The sequence below is a fragment of the Rhamphochromis sp. 'chilingali' genome, assembly GCF_963969265.1.
Source record: "Rhamphochromis sp. 'chilingali' genome assembly, chromosome: 7".
Lineage (NCBI taxonomy): Eukaryota > Metazoa > Chordata > Actinopteri > Cichliformes > Cichlidae > Rhamphochromis > Rhamphochromis sp. 'chilingali'.
Window position 1 is genome coordinate 10,865,878 of NC_137934.1, and position 23,462 is coordinate 10,889,339.

The window sequence follows — 23,462 nt, forward strand, 5'->3', positions numbered from 1 at the left end:
CTACTGTAGCTATATTCATAGCACTCTGTAGATTACCACACATCGGTACCTCTGTATATTTGTTCATAGTACATCTGTATATCTGCCCCTCTGTATAGCAATATAGAACATCTGTATACAGTTCCCTCTCCGTAAATCGCTACCTTATCGTGGTGGAGGGGTTTGTGTGTCCCAGGGATCCCAGGGGCTATGTTGTCCGGGGGCTTTTGCCCCCTGGTAGGGTCTCCCATGGCAAATTGGTCCTGGGTGAGGGACCACAAAAAGAGCGATTCAGAAGACCGTTATGTGGAAAACATTGAGGGAACAGTTTACCCTGCCCGGGATAGGGTTACCGGGGCCCCGCCCTAGATCCAGGCCCGGGGACAGTGGCCGAGGGTGAGCGTCTGGTGGCTGGGCCTTAGTCCATGGGGCCCGGCCGGGCACAGCCCGAAAAAGGGGATATTGGCCCATCCTCCCGCAGGCCCACCACCCACAGGAGGCGCCATAGCAGTCGGGTGCAATGTGTGCCGGGCGGCAGCCAGGAGCGGAGGCCCTGGCGGACTGATCCCCGGCTACCAAGACTGGCATTTGGGACATGGAATATCACCTCTCTGGTGGGGAAGGAGCCTGAGTTAGTGCGTGAGGTTGAGAGGTACTGGCTAGATATAGTCCGGCTCACCTATACGCATGGCTTGGGCTCTGTAACCAGTCTTTTGGAGAGGTGCTGGACTCTGTCTCAGTCTGGAGTTGCCCCTGGTGAGAGGCGGTGGGCTGGGGTGGGTATTCTAATATCCCCTCGGCTTGCTGCCTGTATGTTGGGGTTCTTCCCGGTGGATGACAGGGTTTGTTCCCTGCGCCTTAGGGTCGGGGAACGGGTCCTGACTGTCATCTGCGCTTATGCGCCGAGTGGCAGTTCAGAGTACCCAGCCTTCTTAGAGTTCCTGGGTGGGGTGCTGGAAGGTGCTCCACCTGGAGACTCTGTTGTCCTACTGGGAGACCTCAGTGCTCACGTGGGTAACGACAGCGAGACCTGGAGGGGTGTGATTGGCAGGAACGGCCTCCCTGATCTGAACCCGAGCGATATTTTGTTATTGGACTTCTGTGCAAATCACAGTTTGGCCATAACAAACACTCTATTGTTCGAACATAAGAGTGTCCATAAGTGCACATGGCACCAGGACGCTCTAGGCCACAGGTCGATGATCGATTTTGTAATTGTATCACCAGACCTGCGACCATAAGTTCTGGACACTCGGGTAAAGAGAGGGGCTGAGCTATCAACTGATCACCACCTGGTGGTGAGCTGGATCAGGTGGCAGGGGAGGTGCTGGACAGACCCGGTGCATCTAAATGCATAGTGAGGGTGTGCTGGGAACGCCTAGCAGAGGCCCCAGTCCGTGAGATCTTCAACGGACACCTCCGGCAGAGCTTCAACAGCATTCCGAGGGAGACTGGGGACATTGAGTCTGAACAGACCATGTTCACCATCTCCTTTGCTGAAGCTGCTGCATTGAGCTGCGGCCACAAGGTGGTTGGTGCCTGTCGTGGTGGTAATCCCCGAACCAAATGGTGGACAGCAGAGGTGAAGGGAGCCACCAGGCTGAAGAAGGAGTCCTATTGGGCTTGGTTAGCCTGTGGCACTTTGGAGGCAGCTGACAGGTACCGACAGGCCAAGCGGAACGCGGCTCAGGCAGTGACTGAAGCAAAAACTCGGGTGTGGGAGGAGTTCGGAGAGGCCATGGAAAAAGACTTTTGGACTGCCTCGAAGAGATTCTGGCAAACTGTCAGGGGAAAGCTTTGGTCTACCTGCACTGTGTATAGTGCTGGCGGAGCGCTGCTGACTTCAACTGAGAAAATTGTCGGGCGGTGGAAGGAATACTTCGAGGACCTCCTTAATCCCACTGACATGTCTTCCAAGGAGGAAGCAGAGTCTGGGGATGAGGGGGATGACTTGCCAATTTCCGGGGACGAGGTCACTGAGGCAGTTAAACAACTCCTTGGTGGCAGAGCCCCTGGTGTGGATGAGGTCCGCCCCGAGTTCCTGAAGGGTCTGGACGTTGTAGGGCTGTCCTGGTTGACACGCCTCTACAATGTTACATGGAGATCAGGGGCAGTACCCCTGGACTGGCAAACTGGGGTGGTGGTCCCCATCTTTAAGAAGGGGGACCGGAGGGTGTGTTCCAACTATAGGGGGATCACACTCCTCAGCCTCCCTTGGAAAGTCTATGCCAGGGTGCTGGAAAGGAGAGTTCGTCCGCTAGTCGAAGCTCAGATTCAGGAGGAACAATGCGGTTTTCGTTCTGGTTGCGAAACACTTGACCAGCTCTTTATCCTCTCAAGGATACTTGAGGGAGCTTGGGAGTTTGCCCAACCAGTCTACATGTGTTTTGTAGACCTGGAGAAGGCATTCGACCGCGTCTCTCGGGGTGTCCTGTGGGAGGTGCTACAGGAGTATGGGGTGTCTGGCCCATTGCTACGGGCCATTCAATCCCTATACAACCGTTGCAAGAGCTTGGTTCGCATTGCCGGCAATAAGTCAGACTCATTCCCGGTGGGTGATGGGCTCCGCCAGGGCTGCCCTTTGTCACCGGTTCTGTTCATAATTTTTATGGACAGGTTTTCTAGGCGCAGCCAAGTGGCGGAGGGCTTTCACTTCGGTGGCCTCAGAATCTCATCTCTGCTTTTCACGGATGATGTGGTATAAACATCTGTATACTTAACTTACTTGTACATAATCTGTACATAACTACTCCCACCTTTTACACTGCCCTTATCTGTATATAATCTGCTCTTCTTGCACTTACTGCTCTTTGCACTTCTGATTAGATGCAAACTGTATTTCATTACCCTGTATTTTTAAATGTGTACTGACAATAATCTTGAATCCTAATCCTAATCTGAATATAGGTATATGTTTTCCCATACTTTTCCCTCTTTTTCCTCTCACCTTTCATTGTTCTCTCTGGGTCCATTTTCTTGTCTCAATTTATCTTTTTGTCACTTCTTCTCCTATCATTTTTTAATCTTCTCACCTTCCTTTCTCTCATCTCTGTCTCTTTATCACTTGCTCAGTCTGGTCTATTGTGTGCCCTTTTTGTCTCCACCCTGATCTTACCTCCTTTTCTCGCTCATTTATATCCTTATTAGGTGCTTCCTCTCCTCCTCCATGTAAAATGTCTTCTCTTTATTCTTTGCCTGCTCTATCCCTCTGTCTCTGTCTTTTTTTATTTACACACACTCATCACTCTTTCCTCCTCTTTTCCCAAGTCTGCCTCTGCATCAGTAGGAATAGGTTTATTTATATACAGCATGTCACTTATGCCACAGAGATATTCTAATCCATTGCTGAGCCCTCAGACGGTATAACCACAGTCTTTTTGTAGTCACTGTGCACTGATTTTGGATCAGCCTCTGACACAGGAAATCCATGGCCTTCATGAAAGAAGAAGAAATTAAATCTGCCACTAAATGAGCATGAAAGCTGAGCACAAGATGCACAGAGACGCTGATAGACAACTGACTGTGTTCTGTCCAGATAAACACTGACACTCAGTGGTTATACGTAGAATTGCAATATTTTTAGATACTTAAAGTCATGCAAATATTAAATATATTTTGAATTTAGGATTTATTTTAGTTAATGTGTAATTTGCAACATTATTAGGTGCAAACATTTGTGCAATTTGAAACACAGAAGTGAAGATAGTCATCATATATCCAATCAACTGAAAAAAAACAAGTTCAAACTATTTGTCTTCACATTTCTGTGCTTGTCTTTTTATTTTGGCACATGTGTGCAAGCTGTGCTTTTCATTGTGCTTACATTACCTTTCTCATTCTTCACAATGCATAAGCATGTAATGTGCATTACAAGGAGTGAATACACCTTTAAGCGTATGTGCTCGAGTTCCTTGACCAAGCAGCTTCTAAATATTTGATTTTGCTATGTGAATGTTACTCTCGACAAGAAACCCTCCATTGCAGTAAGTAACAAAGGTAGAGAGGAAGTTAGGGCAAAGGGGTATGAGAAAAAAATGACATGATAGGGAAAAGAAAAAGGAAACACAGAGAGGAGAAATGTGATGTGGAGGCAGACAGATCTGACAGCTTAGGAAAGCAGAGGCTAAGAAAAGAGAGATGTATGTGAGGATTTAAAGAGGAGCATCAAAGGGTGAAACACACTGAGTCATGTGCTTGTGAGAGACTTGGTGTGTGTATGTGTTCCTTACACACACATACCAATAAGTTTATAAAACCATCCCCTCTGAGTTTGCTGCAGCTTGGAGAGAAGTTGATGGACTTGGCATCTAGTGATGAACTTTAACTTTTGTGCCCACGAAATGGTGATTATTATATTTACTCAGAAAACACTCCTTGCTAGTACTGGGTTGGATTTGTTAGCAGCACATCCTCAATGTAACTCTCCTGTTTCACCACATCCCAAAGCTGCACTATTAGATTGAAATACATTGGCTCACAAAAGTATTCGGCCCCCTTGAACTTTTCCACATTTTGTCACATTACAGCCACAAACATGAATCAATTTTATTGGAATTCCACGTGAAAGACCAATACAAAGTGGTGTACGAACGAAAATGGAACGAAAATCATACATGTTTCCAAACATTTTTTACAAGTAAATAACTGAAAAGTGGGGTGTGCGTGGCTGTAATGTGACAAAATGTGGAAAAGTTTGCAAGCCACTGTATGGTGACTGTGGAGGTCATCTGAATACAGTGAATGGACTGCTTTGTTCCAAAAACCAGTTTGAAATGGTTTGAGCTTTGTAACATATAGCATTATCCTACTGGAAATAGATCAGAAGATGGGTGCAATGTGGTCAAAGGGGTGGGCATGGTCAGCATGAACACTCAGGTAGGCTGTGGTGTTTAAAGAATGCTCATTTGGTATTAAGGGGCCCAAAGTGTACCAAGAAAATATCTCCCACACCATTATATCACCAGCATCCATTGATACAAAGCCATTGATACACTGAACCACTGATCCATGCTTTCATGTTGTATATGCCAAATTCTGACCACACCATTAAAACGTCACAGCAGAAATGGAGGCAGGCTAAGCAACCCAAATCTTCTACTGATCAAGTTTCAGGTTCCTGTTCTTGGCTGAAAGGAATGGCACCCAGTGTGGTCTTCTGCTGCTGTAGCCCATCAGTTTGAAGGCTTGACATGTTGTTCATTCCGAGGTGCTCATCTGCATACCTTGGTTGTCACACCTGATTATTTGAGTTGCTGTCGCTTTCCTATCATCTCAAAGAAGTCTGGTCATTCTCTTCTGACCTCTGACATCAACATGATATTTTTACCTAGAAGACTGCTGCTCCTTGGATATTCTCTTTTTTTTCATACGTCACTTAAAAATCAACTTTCTGATAGCCAGTTGGAACTTTGTCTTGACCATGTCTTCTTGAATATAACCACTGAGTTACAGCCATGTGATTGGATAATTAAATTAATTGTTTTAAGAGCACTTGAACGGCAGTTGAACCTGAAAAAGCTGGTGAATGTATAATTCAAAAAATGTTGTTGTTATAACCATATTTTTTGGAATATATCTCATTTATACTGTACACACATCAAATACTGTTTTTAGACATCATAATTATTTCACATCCATCTTTCCTTTGTAGCTTGTGGTTTAATGAAACCCCATAATAGATTCAGTAAGCCAAATTGTAGGTCTAAGTTCAGCCTTTTGCAACAGTGTGGATTCTAAACCAGCAGCAAGAGTAAGAATGTAGCAAAGGAAAGAAAACCTGTAAAAAATGACAATTGGCAAGGCTAAGAGAAAGACTGAAACATGTATTTTAAACTCTTTCTCATATCTCCCTTATCTCCTGTTTTCCACTTCCAAATTTAACAAGATTTTCACACCTGAGATTATTTCTAGGAAAGCTGTGGAACACAGATAAGCGCGTGTTTGTGTCAGTGTGTTTAACTGTGCTTCTGTCTATCTGTCATCGTAATGAGACACCAAATGCTGACAGCCATGCACGCAAACTTGTTCAGAGATTCTTCGCTCGGATAATTATGACTGATGAGTGTGTCAGTCACAGATGTACTTACCAGGGCAAACACACACAAACACACAAACACTAACCTGCACATCAGTGAATCAGTGAAACAAAGCCAAAGACTCTGAACGTACAAAATGAGACGCACTCACACACTCAATTACAGCTCCCTTTTTTTTCAAATGCAATAATGTGACACACTCATCAGTGTCACAAGGGGCCAGAACTTAAGCCAAACAAAGCAAAGTCTTGCTGATAATTCACACCACAGGCAATTAACATCCACTCAACAAGTTCGAATGTCATCAACAAATCCACCAATACATTTTGCAGCAAGCTGATTTTACTTGGTGAAAATGTAAGAAAATTCAGACACAGACGAGGGAGAAAAGAACAAAAGCGAGAGAGCAAACTGGAGAACAATATGCTTTAAATATGCAGGGGTTGAGTGTTTTACAAGAGAAATGGAAAATTTAGAGGCAGAGAAAACACTGAAAGAGCAATGAGAGGTAAGAGGAGATTAAAAAGAAATGAGAAAGAGGGAGGCAGCGGTGGGATGAAGCATGTGTGCAAGAGACAGATAGGGTGTGTATTAAAACAGAAGTTGTCATCCTACCTCCAGCAAGTGCAGTTTTCTTGCCCACCGTCACAGTGACAGCAGTGGCAGCAATCATGATCCTCCCTGCTGGTAGAACAACACACACAATTAGCAGGTATTTACAGTACCTTATAAATCCAAGTATGTGTGCATGCACGGATGCCTTCCAGATATACAGACATGCAGGATTACTGTATGTGCATGCGGAAAATGTTCTTAGAAATATTTATATCCTCGTACACTTAGTGATTGTGGCAGTTGAAATTTAAGCATGTCAAAAATGTGTGTTTTTTTTAAATAAAACATATATATGTGACAGGCTGACTTGGACTGGAGAGGTAGTTTGGATTAATGTAATAAATTTGCACATGCTTCTTCCGTGCATCTACTCTGAGCCTTCGTGGCAGCTGACGCCAACTGTCATCAAACCACACATACCAGCCAGATTAACATTTTAAGCCATTATGTAACACAGATTATGAGAGCTAATCGAGTAATACATTTATAACAGAAGGATGTTGTCAGTGTGTTATATTAGTCCATGTGCACCATGTTTATATTTCTGTTATTCGGTCACTAAGACGAAAAAGACACAATGACAGCATGGGAAAAAAATGATGCCCAAAAAACTATGTAACTAAGATGGCTTTACGAGAAGGCTTTCTAAGAAAGGAGAGGAGGTTTCCATACTTTAATTGCATGCTCATGCAATGAGAGAGAGAGAGAGAGAGTGAAAGAGAAAGAAGGGAAAAAAGAACGACAGACCAAGAAAAAGGCAGAAGAGAAACAAATCGAAAACAGGGACAACAGGATTTATCTGCTAAAAATCAAATGAAAAAGAGGAGGCATGCCAAGTAAAAGAAACAGTTTTCCTCTACCCTCCTCCTCCTCCTCATTCTCCGCCTCCCTTGGATTATTCCCTCCCTCCTCCGCTTGGGTTTCCACCTCTTCTGCACTCAAGGTGGCGCTATAGTCAGCCTCATAGTCCCTGAATACATCTAAGAACAACACACTACATTTATCAAACTCCTAATACGTATTGGGAACTAGTTTATATTTAAAAGTGCATCTCACAAGCGTGGAAATACACCACAAAATGATTATCACCAGTCAACATAAAGCCCCTAAAATTCCTTTATAACTCTAAAAAACTATGCATGTAAGTCGAAGGAAATAGATGCAGAAAATACACAACCACTGTGTTCTGACATTAGGAGCAGCAGTGTTTCCAGCTGCACACTGTGCACTGTGTAGTGGAGATTAAATTTACATTCCTGCCCTCTGACGCAGGCTAAATCGCTTTAATGCCAACATATTTTTCAAAGCTCTTTAAAAATACATTTTATTCCAGTGGAGCAAAACAAGAGAATTTAATCCAGAGGCAGGGAAAAGCCAGGTTCAAACTTGCATGCTTTTTTTTCTGACTTTTCCTTTCTCAACTACAAAAAAAATGAGGTTAGTATGATGTGATGGCAAAGATGACACGGCTGTTAATTTTCACACTCTGATGCTGAAAACTGTTCAAGACATATCTTAGGATATACATCAAGCTGGATGAAATACTTTACACTTTGCCTCAATAAAAATCACATTTCCCGATCTCTCCTAACCAGTCAAAGAACTTTGTTGATGCAAATAAGAATAATAACAATAAGAAAAACTTTATTTAGGGAAATTCACATGTCTGACGGGGCTCATCTACTATTTGTATGACACTTGAAAAGGCATACGGGCAGTGGGTGCGAATGTTCTCCTGTATCTCTTCACTTTACAACAAAAAGAGAAGAGTCTTCCAGTACTGCTGTTTCCTTGAAGATGTTATAAAGTGGGTGTTCAGAGTAGATGTTTCATGATGTTTCAGGATTTATGCAAACTGCATTAATATACATAGAGGGAAACAGAAAAGAGCAGCTGTACCCCCCTGACGGTACAAAAACTAGCCTTACATGGGGGATTCTTTACTCAATTTGCTGAACATTGCAAAAAGAAAAAAGAAAAAACACCATCATAAATAGTATTTCGTAGGATTTGTTTGTTTGTTTTATTTTGTGGGTGTGCGTATACTAAGTAAAGGTATGTCCTCCTACCTCTAGTGTCTTGTCTGGGCATGTAATATAGAAACTTTCCAGCTGGGTACTCAGCTGCTCTGCGGTACCACACTGGGAAATGGTCCAGGGTGAACATATTTTCCTTGTCTGTGGAGGTCAGGAAAGACCTGGGGAGAGACAAAATATGCTAAAAGAACAACCCATTGCTTAATTAACAAGAAGAGTCTTTGACACATGGAAAAAAGCAACTGGATAAAGTGGGAAACTAAAATTGGAAAACAAAAAAATAGTGATATTAAATTGCCTTAACAAGACAGCCATTGCTTTTCAAGAGATATATCTAAAGAAAGGATTTACTAATGTTGAGAATAACAGATTAATGAATATACATTAGAGTTAAAGAGACTATAGTTTGGGATTGCTTGTAATATTGCAATATTGCGATTAATAGGTGTAATAATACAAATAGAGGGGATTCCCGGAATTGGAACAAAGAACAGGGGTGCAGGGCAGGAGAACAGCCAATCCCAAACCCAGGACAGGAAGCCAGAGGGACAAGCCTGGGGGAGGGCAACCCCAGGGTGAACAATAGAGAGAGTAGCGAGAGTAGTGGAAGACTTATTTGTATCTTCATCTTTGCTTAAATTGATGATTGTAGCTGTGTCTGTCATATCTCAAAACCCTGATGTCTAAATGCAAATACAGCCTAAACAGAAGTCAAATGTTTTGGATATATGCTAATTGTGTTTCTACACAGAAAATTCTCCCAAAAGATGCCACCTGGGTGTCAGGGATTAAGTTCAGTTTACCTTTAATTAACCAAGACGGGGGCATAAAGTCATCATCAGGTCTTCAATTACCATCAGTCTAAGGTAAACCTTTTATAGAGGTTTTTTGACACCAGTTTCTATTTGGTTTTGGATATAATAGCATGACAACATAGATGCAGTTGGACTTTTCTTACTCACTTGCCAATTCTTTTCTCGATACCGGCATACCTCAGAAACCTTATGAGGCCTGAACGGGTCCCTAAGAATGCTGTTTCAATTCCCTCATCCATACTGAGAGAGCAAGAGGGAGAAACAAACAAACGCACATACACACATAAAGAGGAAAAATATATGTTAGTATAGATAAGAATCACCAACTGTGTAAAAAGTTGGTGGCATGAACTGAAGGAACATTTGTGTTCATTTTCACCTGGATACGTTGAGCATAAGGGCGTTCCAGTAAGCTTCCATGGGAGCCGTGACCACAGCATCAAACAGCGTTTGTTGCAGCAGCTGCATATCACCTGTTCAGAGAAAGTATAACGGTGTGCTTTTATACTGCTATGGTCCCTGAGTTCTGGACCCTGGGCTTTGCGTTTTGCGAGTTAACGTTTCTTTTGGATTTTGAGAATGACCCTACAGTATGTTTGAATGCTGTTTCTTTTGTAACATTGCTTGTGTTACTTGTTCTTTGCTACCTCCCTTGTGGGGGTAACAAAGTATTCCCTGTTTAGATGTCTTCCTGATTCATTTTGGTTACAGTTTTCTATCTTGTGCTGAGTTTATTTCCAGTTTCGAGTCACGTCGTGACTCATTACTGTCTATTCCCTGTTCTAATGTCCAGCATATTAGTATCTCCCTGTGATTCAGTATTCTCTGGCATATTTGATGCTGAGTTGTACAAAACTCACCATTAAGTGCTTACTCCTGCACATCGCACAAAGTCACAAGTGACATATACTTATTGGTATATAAACTTAGCAGAAAAATGTATTAAATTTTTGCTGATTATTTCTTTGTTGTAACAGTGTTTCTTGGCAATAAATCAGACCAAGACATAATAAATCCTGGACCCATGAAAAACATAATCATCATAATAACTTACTGTATGTGCAGTTTATTGGATCGGATGACTGAATTCAAGAAGAAGCAAAATTAAACAATTTATTTATTTAATAAATATAAACAGCAGCATAAGATTTATTACCAAGAAGCAGCTACAAAAAAATATCCAACTAAACACACATTTTTATACTTCTGACATTGATGCATTCATGCGATGCTTGACATTAAGTCACGACTTACACTCCAGATCTGGCTCTTTGCCTGTGAAGTATTGTTCCACAGCTTGAAGCTGACTCAGCTTGCGGTGTGCTGGGTCAATGTCTGTCTCACAGTAGGTCCTACAAACGCACACATATGTCAATTAAGCACGGTGAGGACTTTCAAATATAGTCAAAGTTACTAAATAAAAACGAAAGAAAGAAAAAATAACCAACAGTTTATGCAACTGTTTCTTGTCTTAAAATATATATATTCTCCTTTGTTTATGGGCACCTTGTAGTATGCAACATGCTATTACTCCCAGAGGGTGGTGGTAATGCACCTTAGAAGCTATTTGCCAGCCACCATTAAACAACAAAACCTATTTTTTTTCAATGTGACTATTTCAATCTAATATAAGATGATAAGATGTCTATAAAGAAAATAAAGAATATAACAGCAATAATACTGCTAAGAGTGAGGCAGAGATTAATGCTGCTGAAAATTGTGAACTCAGAGTCGTCATAAGCATGCAGAGCTGTAAAATAAATATATTATCTCAATCTAACATATTTATTAACATTATTAGTTTGCACTCACTGTGCAGCTGCTGCAGATCAGAGATATGAAATTTTTGATACGTTTAAACACAAGGTTACTCAGTGCATTCAGATTTAACTCTCTCCCATTTCCTAATCCAGGATCCACGGAAATCACATTAGTCTGCTACCAGATCAAAGAGAAAATTTATTTTATTGATTGAATGTTCTCTTTGATATATAGCCTACAAATGTGACCCATCAATCTTCTAATTTGGGTTCAAGCAGCTGCAATTCCAGCAGTGTAAAAGGGACTTAGCAGCAGATTAGGATCAACATTTATACACAAAACATTTATTTTCTGCATCAATGTTTTATGCTGAATGTAAGAAAATTCCAGTGACAATGCCACACATACAGTTTGCACTGCTGTAACTTTACAGTTTCATTTGATGTAGTTTATGAGCTCTGACCGAATAAGCTCTATTTATAAAAAAAATAATAGTACATCAGATAATCTAGACAGCACTTTACTATAAAAGCTGTCTAATGAAAATGTGGCGTTACCAACCGATTTCAAAACCGAAACCTTCTCCAGACCAGGTTATGTGTTCATCTTAAGTTAGGGTAAAAAGGAAGCACCTTAATTACACTGAAAACTCTGACTTTATGTGCAACATAGACGGTGTTCGGGTTTGTCAGAAGTCACCGTCAAATTAACCTATGGGTAGGACAACTTCCCAAAGTAGGACGGTTTGTCAGAACACCGGATAAACCACCCTGTAGAAAAATGGGAAACACAACCTATCTCACAACCTGTTACACTGCAAGTTAAACTCACCACTCGTTGGCTATGGTCAGATCAGGAGCCAATAAGTCGTGAAGACCTGCGTAAGAAGAGAAGTCAAGACATAAGCCAGGGTGTATGAAACCCAGACACAAACGCAGATGTACAGAGATTGGACACTTACCCTCCTCAACAGAGACATTTCCTATGAAGATATACTGTCCATATCCTTGACTCAACACTATACCCAGACTGTCAACACAGAGAAGGCCAAGACCGTTACAGTATGTGGGAAACTTTAAGAAGGCAATATAGAAAATGTAAGAAGGAGACTTGTTTTGTTTATATGTTTTGTTTTGTTTTACTGGAGAATTTAAGGAATTTAGTAAAGTTTAAAGAAACTGGACAAACCTGAATGGTGTCTCATTGATGACAGTATAGTAGTAATCATTCTTCAGGAACATCACTCTTCTCTGTAAGAAAAACAGGCTTCATAAACACCACAGTGAGCACAAAAAGGCAGCTTTTCTATTGAAAAAAGAGGTACACGGGACAAAAAGGGGAAATAACTGATATAATAGTCACTAAGTCTCCTTTTACATCAACAGATTCCTGAAGAACAAAATTACTCACTCCTTTATCGACTGAAGTTTTCACATCTAAAGACAAGTTTCCGGTTTCTCCTTTAACCATGGCGGTCCTCAGCTAAAAAAAAAGTTAAGCTATATCAGCAACTTAAACTATAAGTCAAAGAAAATAAGTGAAATTAAAGGGTCAAAAATGCGTGTAAGTTTATGTTACCCACTTTTTCTTCGCTGTCTTCCCATTCCACTTCTGACAGATCCACACTGTTGTAGTTGGGTTTAGGCTTTAGCTTCTTACCCTCTTTATACTGCCATACACAAGCACAGGCACACAGACAAAAGAGTATGCTTTTAAAATAAGAGGCATGTACTCATAATCCATTATCTAATACCAACAAAAAAATCCTCGTACCAGAGGTCGCAGGTCAGGATGAGACAAGATGTACCCATTATTGGTGATGAGGTAGGCGTAGCCATGAACACCCAGCTATAAAAAGACCATAAGCAGACAGCCATAAGGAAGCAAACTGCTGACAGTACTGAAGTACAGCATATATGTTACAGGGTGTGTTACTTTCTGGTTTACCTTGTATCTTGTAGCTACTCTCATCAGTTCTCTCAAGGCAACATCAGTTCCTACTACTCCCAGTAGAATCCCGTGCGATAACTTTATGAGGTAAAAATATCATTTTAGAATTTTAAATATATCAAAATCACATTAAATAGCGCTCACTCTGAAACGAAATATAAACAATAAGCTCAAATAAAATCTGAGATGATAACAGCATGAAGCCTCGATGGAGTATTGTGAACTAGCTGGAGATAAGTGAGTGACTTTTTGTTAATCTTTGTTTTCCAGGTCACACTGTTAGAGCAGTGGTTTTATTTTGCAGCCAGCTCTGATTTGAAGAAAGGACTTTTTTGATCTGTGGTTTAAAAGTTAATACTGAATCAAACAAGGCTTCCAAATTTAAGGCAGCCTGTTTCTTAGCAGATCAAGGCTGGTTCCTTCGGTTTTAACCCTATTTCTTATACAGATTTATGAATATAAACTCCCACTTTTGTTATGATCTATCACAATTTCATTTCAATTTAATTTACCATTATCAACACAAAGACACAATGTGAGGTCAAAGTTGTAAAAAACTACTTACAGTCTCTCTCTTCTTGCTGAACACAGGCATGGCTACTGAGGTCATCAGGAGCAGGCTTTGTGCCTGAGTGTTGAACAGCTGTGATACAATAAACACACTTTCAGATAAATTAGTTAGCCTGTGGACAAAAAATTTATTAATTAATAAAAAAAAAAAAAACCAAAAGCAAATCCAGGTTTGTTTACAGAGTTTGAAAAAAATAAGTGATTTGGAGATACTAGCTTTTTTAAGAGTTAGCTTGTTAAATTACAAGCTAACTCTTAAAAAAGCTAGTACCGGCTTGTATAGTTAAAAAAAAGTTTAAACTTTCCACTTTAGATTACATTTCAAACTGATTAAATGAATTTATAATAAAGCATTTTGAAAAACCACTTGAAATGTGGTTTCAAGTGAAAAACAAAGACTTACAACATTAGATCAGCTGGTATCTCGAGGATGAGCTAACTTTAGCTTTAGCAAAAGCTACTGGAGCTCCAAGAAACTACTAGAGGTGACTAAAAACTGACAACCACTAACTAAACAAAACCTAAGCATGTCGTTACAAATGCTACACTTCATTTTCTTTTTCTAGCTAAATCTCTAAAACTAGCTCCACATACAATTACCTTTTTTGTACTTGGCAACTGAAGTTAATGGTAAATGGGGGAAAAAGCACACATGAATGGCTAAAGAATAACACCTCCAGTAAGATTGTCAAATTACAATGTAATATTTCTGTGGCCAAATGAAAGGGAGGAAAACATAAATTCATAAGAAAAAAAATGTTTAAGATTAAATACATGTAATAAATGTGCCAGGGAGGTGGTGCTTTACATCTGCATTCTTTATAATGACCATAGTCTAAATATTCAGAATTAAGTGAATATGTGAATATATTTGCTTCCTTCCTCATTTCTCTTTATATATTTAGTTTTTGCATATTTGCTACACTCACATGTTTCAGATCATCAAAAAATATTAAACAAAGATAAAAACCAGTTCATTTATTAAATTTTGACAAAAATAATAATATTAAACAACAATAATAAGACAAGCAGACTGACCACACTGTCCATATAGGCCTCAGTCCAAATGATGTCATGATCGTGGTTGATGACCATTGGCCGGCTCAGAACATGGAGGTACTCCATAACGTTTTCCTGGACATCAGCCAGTGTTGAGACATGTGTGTAATAACCTACAGAAGACACAGAAAAGACACACATGTATTGTAACTCGTATCATAAACTACTCAGATGGAAAACTGAGAAGCGTTTTTTCTTTTTTAGTTTTTGGAAAATAAATTGTTCACCTATTATTTTTAACTCAGGTTTCTGCCTTTGGGTATTAAATTTAGAAGAAGAAACTCATTTATCAGACATCAGAACACCCTGTATTCCAAAACATGAAACAAATATCCCAGCTTGAATCTCCGACTGATACAAATATGTTTTTGACGTTCTTTAAAGCTTGGCTTAGTCTAAGGTTTGTGGCATTTCTACAAGTGGGAGACAGTGACGTCAGTGGGATACCTGCAGTGAAGCTGCTCAGCGACAACAGGCTACTGAAGCTCTGCCAAGTGAATACGTGCAACATATTTCCCCTTGGTAACATCTCCCAAGAGCGCTGGTGCAAACACTATTAAGCAAACTGAAACTGCATCCAGAAGGTTTAAGCAGAAGCTGTTTGCAAGAAAACAGCAACAAAATATCTGTTTGACAGATATCTGCCTGCTAGTAGAAGCAACTATCAGTTTATGCAACAAAATGGATTGCACCTGTTATAGAGACACAGTTATGACATTTTTGGCCAGGGATATGTTTGCAGTGTATCTGTGCTGATTATCAGTTATTTAGCCATGGATTTTAATATGCTAGAAGGAGCTAATGTGATTATTTCCTAAGCTGCTGCATGATGCCTTGTAATTCACAAGAGGGCAGCACCTGATACTTAGTTCCTCATAGTGCCACCTGGAATCACCACAGGGCCAGCACACCTCTTTTGGGAGCACCAGGGGTTTCGTAAGATTCAGAAAATGATTCTTTTTTACAAAAAAATATTCTTTAATCTTCAATTTATTACTGTTGCTGTCTTCCTGTAATGATTATGAAGGATTTGTCAGTACAAACAAATGTGACAACACAAACAAAGCCATCAAATTTAAAGACACTGGGCTTTACCCTTGTTGTTGCAGGCAATCCATTTGACATTTTCAGCAAACGTCATCTCCCGTCCAATCAGATAGGTGAACACTCGAACCTGGAGAGAAAGTCAAGTGCTATATGTAGTACGGCGTGATAAGCCACGCTAATTTAATACTCAGCTACTACAGCTTTTAAAGGATGATATTTGTCTGTGCTGGTCTTTATAATACCCGTCGTTCCGGCCAGTTAAACTCTTGAAAAACATCTTGGAAGTCCTCCATGGCTCCGTCTGTTATCAGCATGATTGCCTGGTTACACAGGCTGCCCTGCCCCAGTGCAGTAGCCTAAACACATAAATATGCACATCCAGTTTAATCAGTTTTAAAAATCTGCACTCAAGCTCTGTGTATTGTGGAGGTAGGAATTCCTAAATAACTTTGCTTCGCTATTATTACGGCCAAGGGGTAGCAGTTGCTATGATTGTGGCAAGGAAAGACAAACCTCATTGAGAATCCTGAAAGACTCCTTCATTGCTTTTTTTACTTTGCCCTCTCCTTTCACATGAAGCTGTTCCACCAAAAGCTTGAAATGCTGGAGCGAGACCCAGAAAAGTAAACACACAGACACTGTCAGTGAGCCAATGCGCTTCCCTTCGGGCAAACGCAGCCGAATTAGTCACAACAGAAAAAAGAGAGCGCAGTAGAGAAATTATCCCCGGCTTCCTGGCACACTGACCACTAACACCAAAGCTACTGCAACACCAGAAGGTAATCAAGATTAATCAACACACAAACAAAGACAGATTCACATGCACATATGAGGAGGAGGAATGACCATGTAAAAGGGTTTTACTCAGTTTTAGAAAGCTGTAAGTGTGCATGAACTTCTTTTATAAAAGACAAACCCTGTAAAATGTTGCATCTTGCATAGCTCAAGGATGGATATAAACACTTCTCTAACTAGTCACTTGTATATGAAAATGCGGTTTTAGGAAGAAGTGAAATTTTAATGTGAAACATCATGACAAAACTGAAAAGGAAATGTGTTTTCTTTGGTGTCAAATACTAAAAGTATTTGAACAGAATACTTTTAGTATGAACAAAAACTGCTGCTAACTGCTATTGTCTCTGTGCAAGAGAGGGTTGAAATACAAAGCATTGGCAAAGCCACATACAACCACAGATCAAACATCTACATGCACGACCACTGCACACGGCTGCAGCTATTAATAGCACGTAAGAGGAGCTCTTGTGTCTGTGAATGTGAATAGTAAATAATTAGAACAATAAGAATAATTGCAAGCGTAGTGAAACTGATTTTATGTGCTGTAAATTATATTTAAATATAGACATTTAGTAAAAAAAGTGACTCAAAACTGTGGAACGATCTACTTTTAGAGATCAGACAGGCTTCTTCTCTACCTGTTTTTAAATCACCTCTTTACCCTGGCCTTTGACACCATGTGAGATATTGGTTTTTATTTTTTTTTTTAAGTTTTATTTTAGTTGATTCTATGCTGTTTTATCTTGTTTCGCTAATATAGGGCTGTTCTAATTTTTATGTATTATGTGTTTTATTTATTTATTTTATTCTATTGTTTTTAACTTATTTTCTGTACAGCACTTTGGTCCTGTACTGGGTATTTTAAAGTGCTTTATAAATAAAATTGGTTTGGATTGGATTGGAAACATGCTCAAAATAACTGAAATTGTTGTGAAGTATTATTAACAAAACAAAAATATTGCAAATTGCATTTAATCCCACATATCTGCTCTGTGCTATTCTGACAAATGAGACTGTTTGCTTATGTGCATTTGTACTGTGTCACTGGGGCATGTTGTGTACTGCATCTTTAACATGGTTGGCTTGCAGGTTTGTGTTAAGTAATCTTCCCAGTAATGAAAGCTGAACAAGACTGAAAAAGTGACCCAGTGTGACTTTCAGTAGGACTAAAAGTGAATGGTTATGTAGGAATATTGGAACTCTTGTATAACAACTGCAAAACTGATGATTGTCTTTCTCTACATGTGCGTTCCCTCTTGTGCAAGTGTGTCAGCCAACATCTGTAAGCCCATTCTGCTACAGAATATCCTATGTATTCACCCAATCAGATCCCTTGCTGACAGGTCATGTGACCAACTTAAAATTGTCAGCAGCCGGCGACCTCACCCAAACTGCCATGATGTGGAGGGGAGTGAAAGTAGGGCATACTTACAACAAATAAACACACACACACTGAGACTGAGCAGACTGAGCAGGTGTTGGGAAGTTAGAAAAAAAAAGGGAGGACAAAGGGATGAGAAGAAAAATAAAACAATGACATTATTGGTGTTAGACATGGAAATAATTCAAGAGAGGAGAAAAGAAGGGAAATTGGGAAGAATATTGATATTCTTAATATGTTAGCAGAGGCCGAAGTCACATACGCTCTCTAGGGTTTTACTGGTTAAATCCTTTAAAGGGCAGGTTGCTTTAACTGTGATGTGATTACGGCATAAGCTTTGTCTTCAGGGTATTAGCAAGATAACTTGGAATTATTAAATTCCAAGAGGTTAATTCACTTAATCAGCCATGAGCATGAACGCATGTGCCATTTGTCAAGAGCTGCTTGTGTGTCTTACCTCTCTGTTATCCAGATCAGCCTGTACTAGCGTGCCCTGGAAGCAGGGCTCCACGTAGCGAACATAGTCACTGTACTGGAGACAGAAACCAATTCACATAAACCAATATGGCGACTGAGCAGCTAATGAAGAGTCAACATGATTAACATTTGCAGCAGGGGACAAACAGTTGTTAGTGCAGTTTTACGACCTGCAGTCAATCACCCTGAACGTCACAAAGTAATTAGATTACACTTAATCTCTCCAACCAACCATCTTTAAATATTGACTGTTCATAATGTAACAATATTGAAGTTGTTGGACTAATATGGAGTATGATTTTAATGTGTTCAAGACCAGTTCTATCAAAGTCAAAGCTAAGTTTCATTTTGAATAGACCTCATAAAAATAATTAACTAAACCATTTTTTAAACTACAGAGTTTAGATATGAAGAAGTACTGTTTTTTTGTTTTGTATTGTTTTGCTGCAAGGCGTGTAGCTTTAAATTCTGGTAAAAATACAGCTTAAAAGCAGGGGATTTGCAGGAGGCGTATGATTACACATGCAGTAATACCAGGATAAACCATGCTTATTACACAGATTTGTAGTTGTAGGGTTACACACAGCCAAAATCCCCCCCAAAAACCTAAAAAGAAAACAAATTTAGAAGCTTTCATGTTACTGAAAATTTGAGCCTGGCATGAACCAAATTTTAAATTTGGATGTGTGTGTGCATATGTACCTCCATGTTGACCTGTGCATTAGTTCCAGTGCATTTGTGTGTTTGGGCTTTAATCTCTATGTCACGCTCATCCAGACTTAGACAAATTGCATTCATTGCATTTGTCTTTTGTATGACTGTTTGCACATATACTTACAGCTATGATGTTAACAAAGTCATTTTCTCCCAGGGTGTCCAGGATTGTATTAATGGTGTGCTTGGCTATTGTCAGTCTGAGTCCCTTCATGCTGCCACTGACATCCACGACGATTACTACATCTTTAGGAGATGTGGCTGCTTGTATATACCTAAAAGGACATAGAGAGAAAGAAGAAGTAGGTATAAGATGCACTACAACCTACATTTCACACCAAGTATGACCAGATTGGGTGTTATGTACTGCTAGTCCAGCAGCTAGGAAGAGCAGACAGTGTTTATCCTTTTATATGTTCCTCTGTCTGTCTGTTCGGTCCCTTCATCTCTTTATTACCATCCCCTGATTTTTCCAAGCTAATTAACATAAATGAGATTTCCCCTCGAGCAGCAGGTGTGATCGGCAACTTTCCAGATTTACTCTGTCTGTTTCCTTGATCTCTGCTTCCCAGGACAACTGTATTTATGTCTGGAAACCAGACAGAGTTCCCACAATCTAAACAGTCCTTTGTCTTTGTGATAGATCTCTTTACAGCAAATAAAATGTCACATGTTTCAGCAGCAAGGAAATAAGCATAAACACTAAATTAATGATGGCTGAATTCTAGTTAACTACTTCAGTGCAACAGTGCATATTGCACTGTCGTGTACACTCACCGCACTTCATTAGTCACACATCACTAGCACAAAGTTAGACCCCCTTTTTCAGAACTTCCTTAATTTTGTGGTATAGATTCAACAAGATCCAGGAAATATTCCTCAGAGATTTTGCTCCATATTGACATGATGGCATCACATAGTTGTTACAGATTTGTTGTCTGCACATTCATGGTGCAAATCCCCTTTAACTAATAAATACTTTTTAGTTTCCTGTTCTTAGCTGACAAGCGTGGCACCCGATGTGCTCATCTGTTTCAAGGTTCAATGGGTTGTGTCTTCAGAGATGCTCTTCTGCATACCTTGATTACAACAAGTGGTTATTTGAGTTACTCTTGCCTTCCTCTCAGCTCAAAGCAGTCTGGCCATTCTCTTCTAACCTCTGCCATTCACTTGATAATTCTTGCTCCATTTCCCAAACACTCAACACCTCCTCTAGTATCAACAACCATATCAAATTCAGAGACACTTGAATCATCCTTCTTTCCCATTCTGATGATAAGAATTCTTGAGACAGTCAAATACAGTATGGGTGAACCATACTAGACTGCCTAATGGTGCATAGTAACTGTTGACTGGGAGTGATCAGATCTGTAAGTTGGGTTTGGAGCTTCATTTTGAGAGGGCTAAAGATAATCAAAAGGCATCAATGGGGAAGGACAGGGCAGTATCGCCATACCAGTTTCTGTTTCTGCAATCAAATGTGACAACACCATTTTCATCTGGAGTCCACTGGATGCCTGAAAGAAAACAGAGAGAGTGCAGATGATGGTCAGAGGACAAACTCCTGCTTGGATGATTTTTTGGTTGAACGGATGAACAACTGATGTCAAAATGAATGCTGTGGTAGCATTGTGTGATGACAAACTGTCAAACAAGGCTGTGATGGGTGACGCAGAGGGTGAGTAAAACAAGCTGTCACATATCTTCTGTTAATTACCCTTGCTCTCTCTCACAAACACACACGCACGCACGCACTCAGATAGACATGTACACAGAGAATTTATTAGCAGCCAGACTCTCACCGAGACTGACTCATCATGTTTGACTGTTTCTTGCGCTGTCAGTTGCTGTGTAAGTACAGTACACTATTTGGCTTATGTAGCTGAATGTTTATCTACAGTGCTGTTCATGTTGTTTTAACACTGCATCATCACAGGAGAAAAGTGCAGCCAAGGGTACCATCAATTAACACACTGTGCTACAATTCTGGGACGCACATTTGCTGGCCCAAGTGTAGGTGACTCAGACGTACCTGGATATAGCCTGAAAAAGCCCGTAGAACTGCCAAAGTACTGCCAGGTGAGAGTTGGATCCTCCTGGAAGTTATCAGCGAAAACATCATTCAGAGCCTCAGACATGTAGACTCCATTGAGAATATCAGGATCTACAAAACAGAGAGAGGTAATATATTCTACTGCCAATCTGGTGTATTATGCAGCATTTGCAATTATATTTAAGGCTTTATGGTTGTGTTACCTCTGTTGTAGACATTTGTGGGAACTTGTATGTTACTTTGCTGTATGTTGACTGGCAGTTTATTAAAATGTTCGTTTTCCTCCAATGTGAATTCTCCACCCAGTGGGACTGGATTCCCATCCTCATCCACAGTGTTGATCAACATGGAGTTATAATAGTCAAACTACAGAAAAAAGTGACAGTTGGTGGCTGTACATATATACTAACATGAGTAACCAATAAGAACAAACAGTTGGTTATAATTCAGTTATAAGTCTGTGGATTTTTTTTTTCAAAAGGGCTGAAAATCAGCTCACAAACTGGATCATTAAAAGACAAATTGAAGCTCGCTCCACTCTTGAGGCTTCACAGTAGCTATCCATCTTTAATATACAGTTTGTGGTTAGTTAACAAAGAGTCCTATATTAAAATGCCTGTCAGGTCATTTCCCTTTTTGCAGCTACTGTACTGGTGATTAAAACACTGCCAAATTATATTTGGGTTTATGGTCATGCATTATCAGGTGTGCAGAGGTTTTGAGTGACAAGTGTGGGGCCGCTTTGTGTTTGCTGTTTGGTGGTGAGGGGTTGGGCATTTGATTTCTCTGGTAAAATGCGCTTCTGAGCTTGTTTTTTGCTAGCCTAATTTAGCATCCTATTTGTTCTCACAGTGAAATATAAGGTAGAGAAAAAAACGTTTAAATCTTAACTGCTTGGTGTGCGGTTACTGGAGGTTGCTGGCTATCACTGTGAAATCTGTGAAACCTTGTGATTGCTTTGGTCACTAGCAGATTGTTGCAGTTACCAATGGTTCGCATGAAAGCCCCCAACTTGTCTTCTGACACTCAGCAGCTAAACACAGAGCAGTAGTGAAACTTGGCAAAAAACTGCAACGCAAATGGAAATGAAGAATGTTTGCCTTCAAAGTAAAAGCTTTGCCTTCAGTTGTTACAAGAGGCAAAACTTTTTAAGGTAATCTGTCTCTGTTTGCGGCTTGGGTCAAAACTTTCACAGCTTCACAACTGCTCAGTGACTAATTGTTGAGTCACTTTCTTCCTTGCAAACTTTGGGCAACTGTAGCAATCTACTGCCCTTAGTGTAGTTCCCTATACCTCTTTGAAAACAATTTCACTTAGCCAACCATTGGACAATGAATTGGAGAATATATATTTTTCCTAGAGTGTTGCCAGGGACTCACCAGCCAGTCTCGATGACAGGGTAACTAAGGCCTAACCAAGCTAGCTACTCAGCCAGCATTAGCATTAGCTCGCAAGTTGCTCACACTGCCCTTTTATCCAAATCACATATTCAATTCATAAAAAAAAAACTAACAAACAACAAAAATGGCAAAATTTGAGTTACAAAGCAATAGGTCTCATGGTGTGGACATATATTTTTACATACAGTGTCTGAGCTTTCTACTAGCAATGGGACTCTTATCCTGTATAAGCTGACAAATGAAAAACTTATAAGCAGATATGTCCCCCTTACCTCGAGTGTTTCATTGTACTCATGGTCCAGATCTGCATCCTCTGCTGCTTCTGCTAATCTCTGTGATAAAAGCATTACAGATTTTCTTTTTCTTTTTTAATTAGCAAAGTGCAGCATTACACAAACCTACACTAGTTTACCATGTATCAGTGTTTGATTTGATGATTGCCCATTTGATTGGCATTAAAGGTTTTTTTTACTCTGCATGCATAATTATTACCTTAACAGCTTTCATCTTCCTCCCAAGCATCTCTTCCATTTCTTCCGCAAACCTTTTCACCAGTTCGTCTCCATTCACCTCCTCTATCTTCACTGTACCTTCAATATCCTTGTATTTCTTTAAAACACACACACAATTCAATTTAAAAAGAAAGATTTGTTTAAAAAAAAATGGAAAACACTGTGCCAGCCTTTGCAAGACTGTTTTAAGACAACAAAACACAATTATAAACGATTTCTACATTTTCAACAACACACGAAACCAAACAGTCCCCTCTGAAAAC

General features: G+C 40.1%; 1 protein-coding gene across 1 annotated transcript in view; it reads right to left on the reverse strand.

The window, feature by feature from the left end:
- Positions 1-23,462, reverse strand: part of cacna2d4a (calcium channel, voltage-dependent, alpha 2/delta subunit 4a) — a 107,338-nt gene that overhangs the window by 78,183 nt on the left and 5,693 nt on the right. The window contains exons 3-26 of the mRNA XM_080886804.1: positions 23,180-23,296; positions 22,960-23,019; positions 21,491-21,653; positions 21,267-21,398; positions 20,691-20,751; positions 19,359-19,509; positions 18,501-18,575; positions 16,381-16,470; positions 16,110-16,223; positions 15,916-15,994; positions 14,800-14,933; positions 13,757-13,834; positions 13,189-13,269; positions 13,015-13,089; positions 12,824-12,910; positions 12,652-12,723; positions 12,430-12,491; positions 12,203-12,270; positions 12,073-12,118; positions 10,735-10,832; positions 9,860-9,953; positions 9,628-9,720; positions 8,699-8,826; positions 6,630-6,698 (exon numbers count right to left, since the gene is read on the reverse strand). Of these exons, the coding sequence (XP_080742930.1) occupies positions 6,630-6,698; positions 8,699-8,826; positions 9,628-9,720; positions 9,860-9,953; positions 10,735-10,832; positions 12,073-12,118; positions 12,203-12,270; positions 12,430-12,491; positions 12,652-12,723; positions 12,824-12,910; positions 13,015-13,089; positions 13,189-13,269; positions 13,757-13,834; positions 14,800-14,933; positions 15,916-15,994; positions 16,110-16,223; positions 16,381-16,470; positions 18,501-18,575; positions 19,359-19,509; positions 20,691-20,751; positions 21,267-21,398; positions 21,491-21,653; positions 22,960-23,019; positions 23,180-23,296 (2,227 nt within the window). The remainder of the gene's footprint in view (positions 1-6,629; positions 6,699-8,698; positions 8,827-9,627; positions 9,721-9,859; positions 9,954-10,734; positions 10,833-12,072; positions 12,119-12,202; positions 12,271-12,429; positions 12,492-12,651; positions 12,724-12,823; positions 12,911-13,014; positions 13,090-13,188; positions 13,270-13,756; positions 13,835-14,799; positions 14,934-15,915; positions 15,995-16,109; positions 16,224-16,380; positions 16,471-18,500; positions 18,576-19,358; positions 19,510-20,690; positions 20,752-21,266; positions 21,399-21,490; positions 21,654-22,959; positions 23,020-23,179; positions 23,297-23,462) is intronic.